Here is a 14,098-nt window from a genome sequence, read left to right on the forward strand (position 1 = left end):
AAGAACACATTTTCTTTTTGTGGTTCTATTGTTTGGGATGTTATATAAGGGAAATCTGAATTGTCATAGAGGGGAAATTGGTCTTGATGCCCTTATAAATCCCTTTTTTTTTGAATTTTTTTTTTTTTTTTTTGCGGTACGCGGGCCTCTCACCGCTGTGGGCCCTCCTGTTGCAGAGCACAGGCTCCGGACGTGCAGGCTTAGCGGCCATGGCTCACGGGCCCAGCCGCTCCGCGGCATGTGGGATCTTCCCGGACCGGGGCACGAACCCATGTCCCCTGCATCGGCAGGCGGACTCCCAACAACTGCACCACCAGGGAAGACCTTTTTGCAATTTTTGAATTTTATTTTATTTATTTTTTTATACAGCAGGTTCTTATTAGTCATCCATTTTATGCACATTAGTGTATACATGTCAATCCCAATCTCCCAATTCATCACACCCCCACCCCCACCCCCCAACCACTTTACCCCTTGGTGTCCATACATTTGTCCTCTACATCTCTGTCTCAGTTTCTGCCCTGCAAACTAGTTCATCTGTACCATTTTTCTAGGTTCCACATATAAGCATTAATATACGATGTTTATTTTTCTCTTTCTGACTTACTTCACTCTGTATGACAGTCTTTAGATCCATCCATGTCTCAACAAATGACCCATTTTCGTTCCTTTTCATGGCTGAGTAATATTCCATTGTATATATGTACCACATCTTCTTTATCCATTCCTCTGTTGATGGGCATTTAGGTTGCTTCCATGACCTGGCTGTTGTAAATAGTGCTGCAATGAACATTGGGGTACCTGTGTCTTTTTGAATTATGGTTTTCTGTGGGTATATGCCCAGTAGTGAGATTGCTGGATCATATGTTATTTCTATTTTTATTTTATTTATTTATTTTTTTTGCGGTACGTGTGCCTCTCACTGCTGTGGCCTCTGCCGTTGTGGAGCACAGGCTCCAGATGCGCAGGCTCAGTGGCCATGGCCCATGGGCCTAGCCGCTCCGCGGCATGTGGGATCTTCCCAGACCGGGGCACGAACCCGCGTCTCCTGCATTGGCAGGCAGACCCTCAACTACTGCGCCACCAGGGAAGCCCTATTTTTAGTTTTTTAAGGAACCTCTATACTGTTCACCATAATGGCTGTATCAATTTACATTCCCACCAACAGTGCAAGACGGTTCCCCTTTATCCACACCCTCTCCAGCATTTGTTGTTTGTAGATTTTCTGAGGATGCCCATTCTAACTGGTGTGAGGTGATACCTCATTGTAGTTTTGATTTGCATTTCTTGAATAATTAGTGATGTTGAGCAGCTTTTTATGTGCTTCTTGGCCATCTGTATGTCTTCTTTGGAGAAATGTCTATTTAGGTCTACCCATTTTTTGATTGGGTTATTTGTTTTTTTAATATTGCATGAGCTGTTTATATATTTTGGAGATTAATCCTTTGTCCGTTGATACGTTTGCAAATATTTTCTCCCTTTCTGAGGGTTGTCTTTTTGTCTTATTTATGGTTTCCTTTGCTGTGCAAAAGCTTTTAAGTTTCATTAGGTCCCATTTGTTTATTTTTGTTTTTATTTCCATTACTATAGGAGGTGGATCAAAAAAGATCTTGCTGTGATTTATGTCAGAGTGTTCTTCCTATGTTTTCTCCAAGAGTTTTATAGTGTCTGGTCTTACATTTAGGTCTCTAATCCATTTGAGTTTATTTTTGTGTATGGTGTTAGCGAGTGTTCTAATTTCATTCTTTTACATGTAGCTGTCCAGTTTTCCTGGGACCACTTATTGAAGAGACTGTCTTTTCTCCATTGTATATCCTTGCCTCCTTTGTCATAGATTAGTTGACCATAGGTGGGTGGGTTTTACTTCTGGGCTTTTCTCTCCTGTTCCATTGATCTGTATTTCTGTTTTTGTGCCAGTACCATATTGTCTTGATTACTGTAGCTTTATAGTATGGTCTGAAGTCAGGGAGTCTGATTCCTCCAGCTCTGCTTTTTTCCCTCAAGACTGCTTTGGCTATTCAGGGTCTTTTGTGTCTCCATACAAATTTTAAGATTTTTTGTGCTAGTTCTCTGAAAAATGCCCTTGGTAGTTTGATAGGGATTGCATTGAATCTGTAGATTGCTTTGGGTAGTCATTTTCACAATATTGATTCTTCCAATCCAAGAACATGGTATATCTCTCCATCTGTTGGTGTCATCTTTAATTTCTTTCATCAGTGTCTTATAGTTTTCAGCATACAGGTCTTTTGTCTCCCTAGGTAGGTTTATTCCTAGATATTTTATTCTTTTTGTTGCAGTGGTAAATGGGAGTGTTTCCTTAATTTCTCTTTCAGATTTTTATCATTATTATAGAGGAATACAAGAGATTTCTGTGCATTAATTTTGTATACTGCAACTTTACCAGATTCATTGATTAGCTCTAGTAGTTTTCTGGTGGCATCTTTAGGATTCTCTATGTAGAGTCTCATGTCATCTGCAAACAGTGACAGTTTTACTTCTTGTTTTCCAATTTGGATTCCTTTTATTTCTTTTTCTTCTCTGATTGCCATAGTGAGGACTTCCAAAACTATGTTGAATAATAGTGTGAGAGTGGACATCCTTGTCTTGTTCCTGATCTTAGAGGAAATTCTTTCAGTTTATCACTGTTGAGTATTATGTTAGCTGTGAGTTTGTCATATATGGCCTTTATTATGTTGCAGTAGGTTTCCTCCATGACCACTTTCTGGAGAGTTTTTATCATAAATGGGTGTTGAATTTTGTCAAAAGCTTTTTCTGCATCTCTTGAGATGATCATATGGTTTTTCTTCTTCATTTTGTTAATATGGTTTATCACATTGATTGATTTGTGTATATTGAAGAATCCTTGCATCCCTGGGATAAATCCCACTTGATCACGGTGTATGATCCTTTTACTGTGTTGGTGGATTCTGTTTGCTAGTACTTCGTTGAGGAGTGTTGCATCTATATTCATCCGTGGTATTGGTCTGTAATTTTCTTTTTCTGTAGTATCTCTGTCTGGTTTTAGTATCAGGGTGATGGTGGCCTCATAGAATGAGTTTGGGAGTGTTCCTTCCTCTGCAATTTTTTGGAAGAATTTGAGAAGGATGGGTGTTAGCTCTTCTCTAAATGTTTGATAGAATTCGCCTGTGAAGCCATCTGGTCCTGGACTTGTGTTTGTTGGAAGATTTTTAATCACAGTTTAAATTTCAATACTTGTGATTGGTCTGTTCATATTTTCTGTTTTTTCCTGGTTCAGTCTTGGAGGTTGTGCATTTCTAAGAATTTGTCCATTTCTTCCAGGTTGTCCATTTTATTGGCATAGAGTTTCTTATAGTAGTCTCTTAGGATGCTTTGTATTTATGCAGTGTCTGTTGTAACTTCTCCATTTCATTTCTAATTTTATTGATTTGAGTCCTTTCTCTCTTTTTTTTTGATGAGTCTGGCTGATGGTTTATCAATTTTGCTTATCTTCTCAAAGATCTAGCTTTTAGTTTTATTGATCTTTGCTGTTGTTCTCCTTGTTTCTATTTCATTTATTTCTGCTCTGATCTTTATGATTTCTTTCCTTCTGCTAACTTTGGGTTTTGTTTATTCTTCTTTCTCTGGTTCCTTTAGGTGTAAGGTTAGGTTTTTTATTTTTGAATTTTCTTGTTTCTTGAGATAGGCTTGTATAGCTATAAACTTCCCTCTTAGAACTACTTTTGCTGCATCCTATAGGTTTTGGATCGTTGTGTTTTCATTGTCATTTGTCTCTAGGTATTTTTTGATTTCCTCTTTGATTTCTCCACTAAATGATCTCTTGGTCATTTAGTAACGTATTGTTTAGCCTCCATGAATTTGTGTTTTTAATTTTTTTCCCTGTAATAGATTTCTAATCTCATAGCGTTGTGGTCAGAAAAGATGCTTGATATGATTTCAATTTTCTTAAATTTACTGAGGCTTGATTTGTCACCCAAAATATGATCTATCCAGGAGAATGTTCCATGCACACTTGAGAAGAAAGTGTAATCTGCTGTTTTTGGATGGAATATCTTATAAATATCAATTAAATCTATGTGGTGTATTGTGTCATTTAAAGTTTTTGTTTCTTTATTTATTTTCATTTTGGATGATCTGTCCATTGGTGTGAGGTGTTGAAGTCCTCCACTATTATTGTGTTACTGTCTGTTAGCAGTTGCCTTATGTATTGAGATGCTCCTGTGTTGGGTGCATATATATTTATAATTGTTATTTCTTATTCTTGGATTGATCTCTTGATCATTATGTAGTGTTCTTCCTTTTCTCTTGTAACATTGTTTATTTTAAAGTCTATTTTATCTGATACGAGTATTGCTACTCCAGCTTTCTTTTGATTTCCCTTTGCATGGAATATCTTTTTCCATCCCCTCACTTTCAGTCTGTATGTGTCCCTAGGTCTGAAGTGGGTCTCTTGTAGGCAGCATATATATGGGTCTTGTTTTTGTATCCATTCAGCAAGTCTGTGTCTTTTGGTTGGAGCATTTAATCCATTCACATTTAAGGTAAGTATCAATATGTGTGTTCGTTCCTATGACCATTTTCTTAATTGTTTTGCCTGTGTTTTTGTAGGTCCTTTTCTTCTCTTGTGTTTCCTACTTAGAGAAGTTCCTTTAGCGTTTGTTGTAGAGCTGGTTTGGTGGTGCTGAATTCTCTTAGCTTTTGCTTGTCTGGAAAGCTTTTGATTTCTCCATCAAATCTGAATGAGATCCTTGCTGGGTAGACTAATCTTGGTTGTAGGTTCTTCCCTTTCATCACTTTAAGTATATCATGCCACTCCCATCTGGCTTGTAGGGTTTCTGCTGAGAAATCAGCTGTTAACCTTATGGGAGTTCCCTTGTATCTTATCTGTCATTTTTTCCTTGCTGCTTTCAATAATTTTTCTTTGTCTTTAAATTTTGCCAGTTTGTTTATTATGTATCTCGGAATGTATCTCCTTGGGTTTATCCTGTATGGGACTCTCTGCACTTCCTGGACTTGGGTGGCTATTTCCTTTCCCATGTTAGGGAAGTTTTTGACTATAATCTCTTCAAATATTTTCTCAGGTCCTTTCTCTCTCTCTTCTCCTTCTGGGACCCCTATAATGTGAATGTTGTTGTGTTTAATGTTGTCCCAGAGGTCTCTTAGACTGTCTTCATGTCTTTTCCTTCTTTTTTCTTTATTCTGTTCTGCAGCAATGAATTCCACCATTCTATCTTCCAAGTCACTTATCCGTTCTTCTGCCTCAGTTATTCTGCTAATGATTCCTTCTAGTGTATTTTTCATTTCAGTTATTGTATTGTTCATCTCTGTTTGTTTGTTCTTTAATTCTTCTAGGTCTTTGTTAAACATTTCTTGCATCTTCCCGATCTTTGCCTCCATTATTTTTCTGAGGTCCTGGATCATTTCACTATCATTATTCTGAATTCTTTTTCTGGAAGGTTGCCTATCTCCACTTCATTTAGTTGTTTTTCTGTGGTTTTATCTTGTTCCTTCATCTGGTACATAGCCCTCTGCTTTTTCATCTTGTCTATCCTTCTGTGAATGTGGTTTTTGTTCTACAGGCTGCAGGGTTGTAGTTCTTCTTACTTCTGCTGTCTGCTCTGTGGTGGATGAGCCTATGTAAGAGGCTTGTGCAAGTTTCCTGTTGGGAGACACTGGTAGTGGGTAGAGCTGGCTGTTGCTCTGGTGGGCAGAGCTCAGTAAAACTTTAATCTGCTTGACAGGTGATGGGTGGGGCTGGGTTCCCTCCCTGTTGGTTTTTTGCCTGAGGTAACCCAACACTAGAGCCTGCAGGTTCTTCGGTGGGGCTAATGGAGGACTCTGGGAGGGCTCACGCGAATCAGTACTTCCCAGAATTTCTGCTGCCAGTGTCCTTGTCCTCATGGTGAGCCACAGCCATCCCCGGCCTCTGCAGGAGACCCTGCAACACTAGCAGGTAGATGTGGTTCAGTCTCCCCTGGGGTCACTGCTCCTTCCCCTGGGTCCCGATGCGTACGGTACTTTGTGTGTGCCTTCCAAGAGTGGAGTCTCTGTTTCCCCCAGTCCTGTCAGAGTCCTGCAATCAAATCCCAGTAGCCTTCAAAGTCTGATTCTCTAGGAATTCCTCCTCCCATTGGGAAACCTGACGTGGGGCTCAGAACCTTCACCTCAGTGGGTGGACTTCTGTGGTATAAGTGTTCTCCAGTTTGTGCGTCACCCACCCAGCAGTTATGGGATTTGATTTTATTGTGATTGCGCCACTCTTACCATCTCATTTTGGCTTCTCCTTTGTCTTTGGATGTGGGGTATCTTTTTTGGTGAGTTCCAGTGTCTTCCTGTCGATGATTGTTCAGCAGTTATTTGTGATTCTGGTGTTCTTGCACGAGGGAGTGAGGGCATGTCCTTCTATTCTGCCATCTTGGTTCAGGCTCCTAAATCCCTTCTAACTCTTAGATTCCATAAGTTTATGAGTTTCAGTTTTAGACTGCTATATATCAACAGTCAGTGAAAATATGTAGGGTTATTATGTAAATTGATGTAAGAATATTCAAAGATCAGAATTTTTAATATGTTTATATTTAAAAAATTGTTTTAAATGCTCTTGCTTCCTACATATCACATGTATAGAATTTATATCATTACTGTTTACTCTGTTTTTTCTCATGAAAAGCTTCAATTTAATACGTGTTTCCAAATGTAGCTGGTATTTTCAGGTTGGAATATAGTAATTGATATTCCCAAATTCAACAATTCTGAATTCCCAAAGGTTTGTATATTAGCAGAAAGACTCTCCAGTCTTTCTTTGGAGACTCTCTGTTGATGCCCTTTAATCCCCATGGGCTTAGTGGAGCCTAACTGGTCATTTCTGGTTGTTTTTTAATCACTCACAAATGCAGCCAGAACTCAGTCTGTTTGATTCTTTTGAGGTCAGAGGACTTGGTAATCTCATAATGTCATCCTTTGTCTGTGTGTCTCTTATTGTTTTTACTACAAAACCCCAAATCTTCACAGAACCACCGGGTTTCTCTGGGGTTTTACATGGCCAAGAGATTCACTAGTCAAAGTGGCCCAGGACTCTCCGGGTCTCAGAGTCTTTGTCCAGTTGGTTTTAGCTCTAGACAGAGGAAGATGTCTTTCTGTCTCCCAGTTTGCAGATGCTGTTTTCTGATTTAGGATTAATTTTTTCACAGGATGATTGAGAGGGAAGATGTATTCGCTGTAGGGAAGTTCTCATCTCCCACCTTGGGAGTAGAAGTGTGGTCTGGCTGGATCTGACAAGACAATTAGTAACTATCCTGATGTGAATATCAGTGTTGTATGGTTATTTTCACCGTCAACTTCTTTTTTTTACCTTCAGAATTTTTTTTAAAATTGAAGTACAGTTGATGTACAATATTATATAAATTACAGGTGTACAATATAGTGATTCACAATTGTTAAAGGTTATACTCCATTTATAGTTATTGTAAAATATTGGCTATATTCCCCATGTTGTACAATGTATCCTTGTAGCTTATTTTATACCTAACAGTTTGTACTCTTAATCCCCTACACCTGTATTACTCCTCTCCTCTCCCCTCTCCTCTCTCTCCACCTGTAACACTAGTTTGTTCTCTATATCTGTGAGTCTGCTTCTTTTTTGTTATATTCACTAGTTGTATTTTTTATATTCCACATATAAGTGATTTCATGCAGTATTTACCTCTCTCTGTATGACTTATTTCACTTAGTGTAATGCCCTCTGAGTCCATCCATGTTGCTGCAAATGTCAAAATTTTATTCTTTTCTATGGCTGAGTAGTATTTCTTTGTGTGTGTGTATGTGTGTAGGTATATATATATATGTATATGTATATATTACATACCACATCTTCTTTATCCATTCGTCCGTCCACTAATGGATACTTAGATTGCTTCCGTATCTTGGCAACTGTAAATAATGCTGCTATGAACACTGGGGTGCATGTATCTTTTCGAATTTCACTGTCAACTTTTTAAGCCTAGACAGTCTAATGAAGGGACTTACTGAGTTCACATTTACATGGAATTTATTGGGAAGGAAGTGCAAGTGTGTTAAATTCTTTTTTTCCCCCAATTTTTAAAAATGTAGAAAGACTACACTTTCTAATTTTTAAAAATTCCCATCCCCCCAATTTTTATACCTTCATAATAACTCCTAATTCTAGCACACTGTCTTATTTAACAGTGGTTTTTTAAATGGCACTTAGGAGAGAACAAGCATAGGCTTCAAACTTCTTCATCAATAGTTTCGTGGTTCTGTTTACCAAAATGATATATAGGTGGTATCACACACATTTCATTAATTCCATAAGTATTTATTTCATATTTACAGTGTGTCATCACAATTATAGATTCTCTGGAGACTATGGAAAGTATGAGACAACTCTGAATAAAATTGTTTACATTTGAAAGCCCGGGAGTAAAGTGGTCATTATAATTAATCGCAATCAAGAATCAAGAGTTATAATAATAATAATAATATGAAGCAAATGGTTTATTAAAGAAATTGCTTTAAAAGAAGTATAATCATATTCTATGGAAATATGGATGAAATTCACAATTATTTCAAAAGCTACAAAAATTAGTATGACAAAAATTTTAACACTCTTGCTTATACAAGTAAATTTAAAAGGTAAATTTCTCAGAGAATTTCTGCTTTCTCCCTGGCTATGGAAATACATTGTTGCATTGCCTTATTTTTTTATTTCTCCCAAGCTGTAAGATAAAAACAAGCCTTTTATCAAAAGAACTGGAAATGTTTAGATGCAGTGGTTGAAACTGGTGAAGTGAGGTCTGTGGATTGATTGTTTAAGTGGTGTTTTATGTAATTGGAAGATATGGTTTTAATGTTGTTGGTACTGAAGTAAAGTTTTATTGCTAATTCCATTTACATCTATAAGTACAGACACTAAGGGATTAACCCTTTTATTTCAAAAGTGGATGTTCGTTGCTTTTTAAAATCATGTTTTGAAACTTGTAATAAATTAGAGATTTTTGACTTAATGTTGTCACCAGAAATGACAGGGAACTAACATTTTCTTATGTCACATACTACTTTATGCTAGACACTTTCCATGCATTCTTTCATTTAATTTGACAACTGTAGGGGGAAGCTGCTCTACCCATCCATCCATATACCCAACAAATGTTTATTAAATGTTTACTATGTACTGACCATAATGATGGCAATAATAATAAGGTGTGCCTTGTAAGTAAAGGGAGACGTGTGTGCCCATGATTTAAGTAATTGGAAGGAGAGGGCTGGTTCTGGACTTAACACATCAATGATGCTAAAATCCTTCCATATCCCAATCCCCCTGGAACTGTTGTAGGAGGCAGCAGTGAAGTCGATTATCAGGAATTTGGTTGGACTTTCCCAGGATGCCTGGGTTTAGTGTCTGTACTGTATGGACAGCCAGCATCAGGGAAGAGGTACCTTTGCATGGGCTGATGATATTCTCCGACCATTTTACATGGGATTTTTGCTGTGGACAGAGAAAGCAGCACTTGTAATGGAGGGAATGTCTAGAAGGAGTGTGAACTGTGATTCACAGGGTGGGATTTGAGATGTACTAATTTGGATATTAAAAGAGTGACGTTGCTGTGTGCCCCAGAATAATAAGTTTGGACGAATGGGTTATGTACATATAAAGAAAGTGAAGCTTTGAAAGTCCTACAGTTAAGAAGCAAAGACCCTGGGATTCAAACCCAGGTTTGTGCAACCTCCTTGGGCAACTTTTTAAACCACTTGTAGACAGTTACTTGAAATGCTTTCCTTAAAATTTGTCTTTGCTACTGCATGAAAAGAATCTGTATAAAGTGGAACACTTTTCGTAATAGCAAAATGCTTCAGTAAATAGAAAGTCATTCTAAGTTGTACTCTGACTCTGTCCTTTGTTCAAATGTACTATTCACATATCCAGAGACAGAGTGTCTCTATGACTTAATTATGATGAGTATAATAATTGAAAGTAGGTGGTTATATTATGCCAGAGGAGATAATTAAATAGAGAATTGCACTATTAGCTGGGCTTTTAGTAGCATGCATTATCCTTATGAAAGATGATGTTATGATTCCATTGTACATTGCCCAGGCAAAAAATATTTACAGAGTCAACACTTCAGATCAGAGGGCATTAAGAAGTACATTAGATATAAAAGGCATCCCAGAGATAGAATTAAAATACTTTGGAAATTTTATAAGTGTAAATACAGGACATTGACTTCCTTTTCAACCAGTAGTTTTATTGTCAGTAGGACTGGCAATTCTTCTTGCACCTATGGTTTCAGTAGAAATAAATTAATCATCAAAGTGGATATGATAGTAGCATAGGCAGCTTAGTTGTAAATCTTACCCATTTTTTTCTTGAAAATCAAAAGGAGAATAGAAACAAAACAAAATTTTTTTCTCTAGAAAACAGAGAATTCACAAACTCTAGGTTACATTTAATTATGGCCCAAGCAAATGAAATCAACATCAACTTCATGGGAATGATGGGGCTTTGGGCGCTGAAGGTAGGATGAAGAATTTGGGAATATAGAAGGGATTAGCAGTGGTGGATATAAGAAATCAAAAAACAATATCTACTCCCAAAAAGAGCAGACCCATCTCTGAATGGGAAGTGCTACGAACTGGACTGAGACAGAACAGGGTTTAACTGCTAAGGAAGGTGGGTAAAGAAGTTGCAGAAAGCATCTGGGGAAATCAAGAGGTCACTGACATGTCTCAGAAAACTCCAGGTACCAAAAGGGAGTGAACAAACAGTTTGGAAGGCAAGAGGTATATCCCCTTGGTATCAGTGATAAGCAAAGGATCCAAGGGAAATTAGAGTTGGGAGTAGAAGCTATTCTGAACCAGGTTAGGTGCTTAAGTGTCAGAGGAGCTGTGGATTGTATTTTAAATAGTCTACTACTTTAGCAATACCAGTGAGAACTTTTGAACAAAGAATCCTAGAAAACTGTTCACTGGGTCTTGTTAATAGCTGGTCTAGGAAAATTCAACTCATTTAAATATACATAACAAGAATGGATTAAAGACAGCATCCAAACACAAAACCAATAAGAAAACTGTGCAAAAGAGCACCAAAACTCCCCTATATAGAAAGAAAGCTCATTGGAAAATGTTGCATGAAGCAAATGAAAATTATAACCAACATTTTAATGTGAATTAAAAAAATTAATGTAGCAATTACAGCTCTCAGTTAATACCATAAATCAGAAATATAAGAAACCAGGAAAAGCTGAACAGTCAGCAGAAGGTGTCAGCCAGACTATTGGAGGAGTTGAAGCAGAAAGTGGTAGGTTTCAGAAAAGAGAAAGAAGAAAAAGAAAATACATAATTTATAAGTGAAGACTAAATTTCAAAGTGTAAAACAGAGAACAGATATATTAGGAAGCACAGTAAGTGACATAGAAGAAAGAAATGAGAAAAAACAAGCAAATGAAATATAAATAAGGACATACAATGATTAGAGAGAAAAAGCTAGGTATAGAATAAAGACAAAGGAGATCCAGCACGTTTACAATTGGAATTTCCAAAGGGGGGGGGGAAACCCAAATGGTATAATAGAGCAATTATATAAATATATAATTTATAAAATGTCTCCTGAAAAAAAGAAAATCTGAAGTTATATATTGAAAAGGATTTTAGCCTGCATATCAGAATCCTAAGCCATGCTCAGAAGTTAATTTATAGCCTTAAATACTTAGTACAATAAAAAGAAACCATAAAAATATGACACAAAAGATAGAAAAAGAACAGAATAAACCAAATGGAAGTCAAAGGAAAGGATTAATGAAGAAAAAGGCAGAATGGAAGGAGTTAGAGAATGTAACAAAAAAACAAAATAAAAATCTAGTGATTTGAAAAAAACTGATTTGATAAATGATGAGATAATCTAATTAAGAGAAAAGGAAGAAAGTACATATATACAAGAGAAATGACATGAAGGGAAAACGAAACAGAAAGAGGAAAATTGGAAATTAATCCTTTGTTGTTTCATTTGCAAATATTTTCTGCCATTCTGAGGGTTGTCTTTTTGTCTTGTTTATGGTTTCCTTTGCTGTGCAAAGCTTTTGAGTTTAATTGAGTCCCATTTGTTTATTTTTATTTCCATTACTCTAGGAGGTGGGTCAAAAAAGATCTTGCTGTGGTTGATGTCAAAGAGTATTTTTCCTGTGTTTTCCTCTAAGAGTTTTATATTTTTATAGTTTTATATTTAAGTCTTTAATCCATTTGGAGTTTATTTTTGTGTAAATGCTGGAAAGGGTGTGGTGAAAAGGGAACCCTCCTGCACTGTTGGTGGGAATGTAAATTGATACAACCACTATGGAAAGCAGTATGGAGGTTCCTTAAAAAACTACAAATAGAACTACCATATGACCCAGCAATCCTACTACTGGGCATATACCCTGAGAAAACTATAATTCATAAAGAGTCATGTACCACAATGTTCATTGCAGCTCTATTTACAATAGCCGGGACATGGAAGCAACCTTAGTGTCCATTGACAGATGAATGGATAAAGAAGATGTGGCACATATATACAATGGAATATTACTCAGCCATAAAAAGAAACGAAATTGAGTTATTTGTAGTGAGGTGGATGGACCTAGAGTCTGTTATACAGAGTGAAGTAAGTGAGAAAGAGAAAAACAAATACTGTATGCTAACACATATATATGGTATCTAAAAAAAAAATTGTTCTGAAGAACCTTGGGGCAGCAGGAATAAAGATGCAAATGTAGAGAATGGTCTTGAGGACACGAGGAGGGGGAAGGGTAAGCTGGGATGAAGTGAGAGAGTGGTGTGGACATATATACACTACCAAATGTAAAATAGGTAGCTAGTGGGAAGCAGCCACATAGCACAGGGAGATCAGCTTGGTGCTTTGTGTCCACCTAGAGGGGTGGGATAGCGAGGGTGGGAGGGAGACACAAGAGGGACGAGATATGGGGATATTTGTATATGCCTCTGAGGTCTAAATCCATCCTTCTAAATGTTCTTCTCTGAAGCTGGGGCTGGGCCTTTGAGAACTGCAGTTCACAGGGTCCTTTGCCTGCTGCCTTTTGCAGGTAGGGAGCACTGAGAAAGGTGAAAGTCAGGAGCTGTAGAGAATGGGCTTTCTTTTGATTTTTTGATGTTTCTGTTTGTCACCCATCCTTCTGCTTCTAAGGGGATCCCTGGAAACAGCTTCATCATACCCCTGAGGTCAGAGCCTCCATTTGCTGGGCTCTTCCTTCAAGCTCCTGGGTTCTTGTAATTCCACTCTCTTCCCCTTTGTTGCTCCACCCCTAAGAGTGGTACCAGTCTTTTACAGTTGTCTCTTGCTTTGCCTCAGTGTTCCCTTCTTACTCCTTCAGCTTTTCAATACCTGTGTAATCAATTTCTTGCATTGAATTCCATCTTTCGAAATATATAGTGTCCCCCTACCCGCCGATTTAACGTCTCTTGCTTCAGTTTCCTCAGATGTAAAATGGAGATGATGGTGATGATGTAATAATGATGATAATAATGACACTTAGCTCATTGGGTTGTTGTGAAGATTAAATGTGTTAATATGTGTAGGTTGTTATAATAAGGTCTGGCAAAGAGTAAACCCAATGTTAAATTATTGCCATTATCAAAAAGATTTACCTCCCACCCCTGCAAAAGCACAGCACTTGGCCTAGACAGATTTGTAAAAAACTTTACTGAAAACTTTAAAGTGCAGATACTTTCTTTGTTATTTCATCTATTCTAGAGCATGGAGAAAGAAGGAAAACTTCCAAATCAATTCTTGTGATGTAAGTACGACATTGATAACAAAGCTTAAGAAAAATTTTACAGAAAAGGAAATTGTAAAACTATCTGACTTTACAAATAAAAATGGAAAATACTAAATAAGGCATTAGCAAAGAAAACTTGGTAGCTCATTAAAAAATAATACAGCATAATGAAATCAGAAATGAAAAGGCTTAATATTAGGAAATTTAGTAATGTACTTTATTATATTAATAGGTTTAGTAGGTGTAACTTAATGTTGGAGGCCCTAGGGTTCACTCTGTGGTCCTCCTTTCCTCTCTATCTGCATTCACTCCCTTGGTGACCCCAAGTTATCCTG

General features: G+C 37.3%; 1 protein-coding gene across 17 annotated transcripts in view; it reads left to right on the top strand.

The window, feature by feature from the left end:
- LOC307185908 (uncharacterized protein) overlaps positions 1 to 14,098 on the top strand; it is a 390,038-nt gene that overhangs the window by 90,707 nt on the left and 285,233 nt on the right. For 2 of the 17 annotated variants that reach the window (XM_079920467.1, XM_079920469.1), the window contains exon 3: positions 13,739 to 13,781. The exons of the other annotated variants lie outside the window; for them this stretch is intronic. In XM_079920467.1, the coding sequence (XP_079776593.1) occupies positions 13,739 to 13,781 (43 nt within the window). The remainder of the gene's footprint in view (positions 1 to 13,738; positions 13,782 to 14,098) is intronic. 17 annotated transcript variants of the gene reach the window in all.

The sequence above is a fragment of the Stenella coeruleoalba genome (genome assembly GCF_951394435.1).
Source record: "Stenella coeruleoalba genome assembly, chromosome: 4".
Taxonomy (NCBI): domain Eukaryota; kingdom Metazoa; phylum Chordata; class Mammalia; order Artiodactyla; family Delphinidae; genus Stenella; species Stenella coeruleoalba.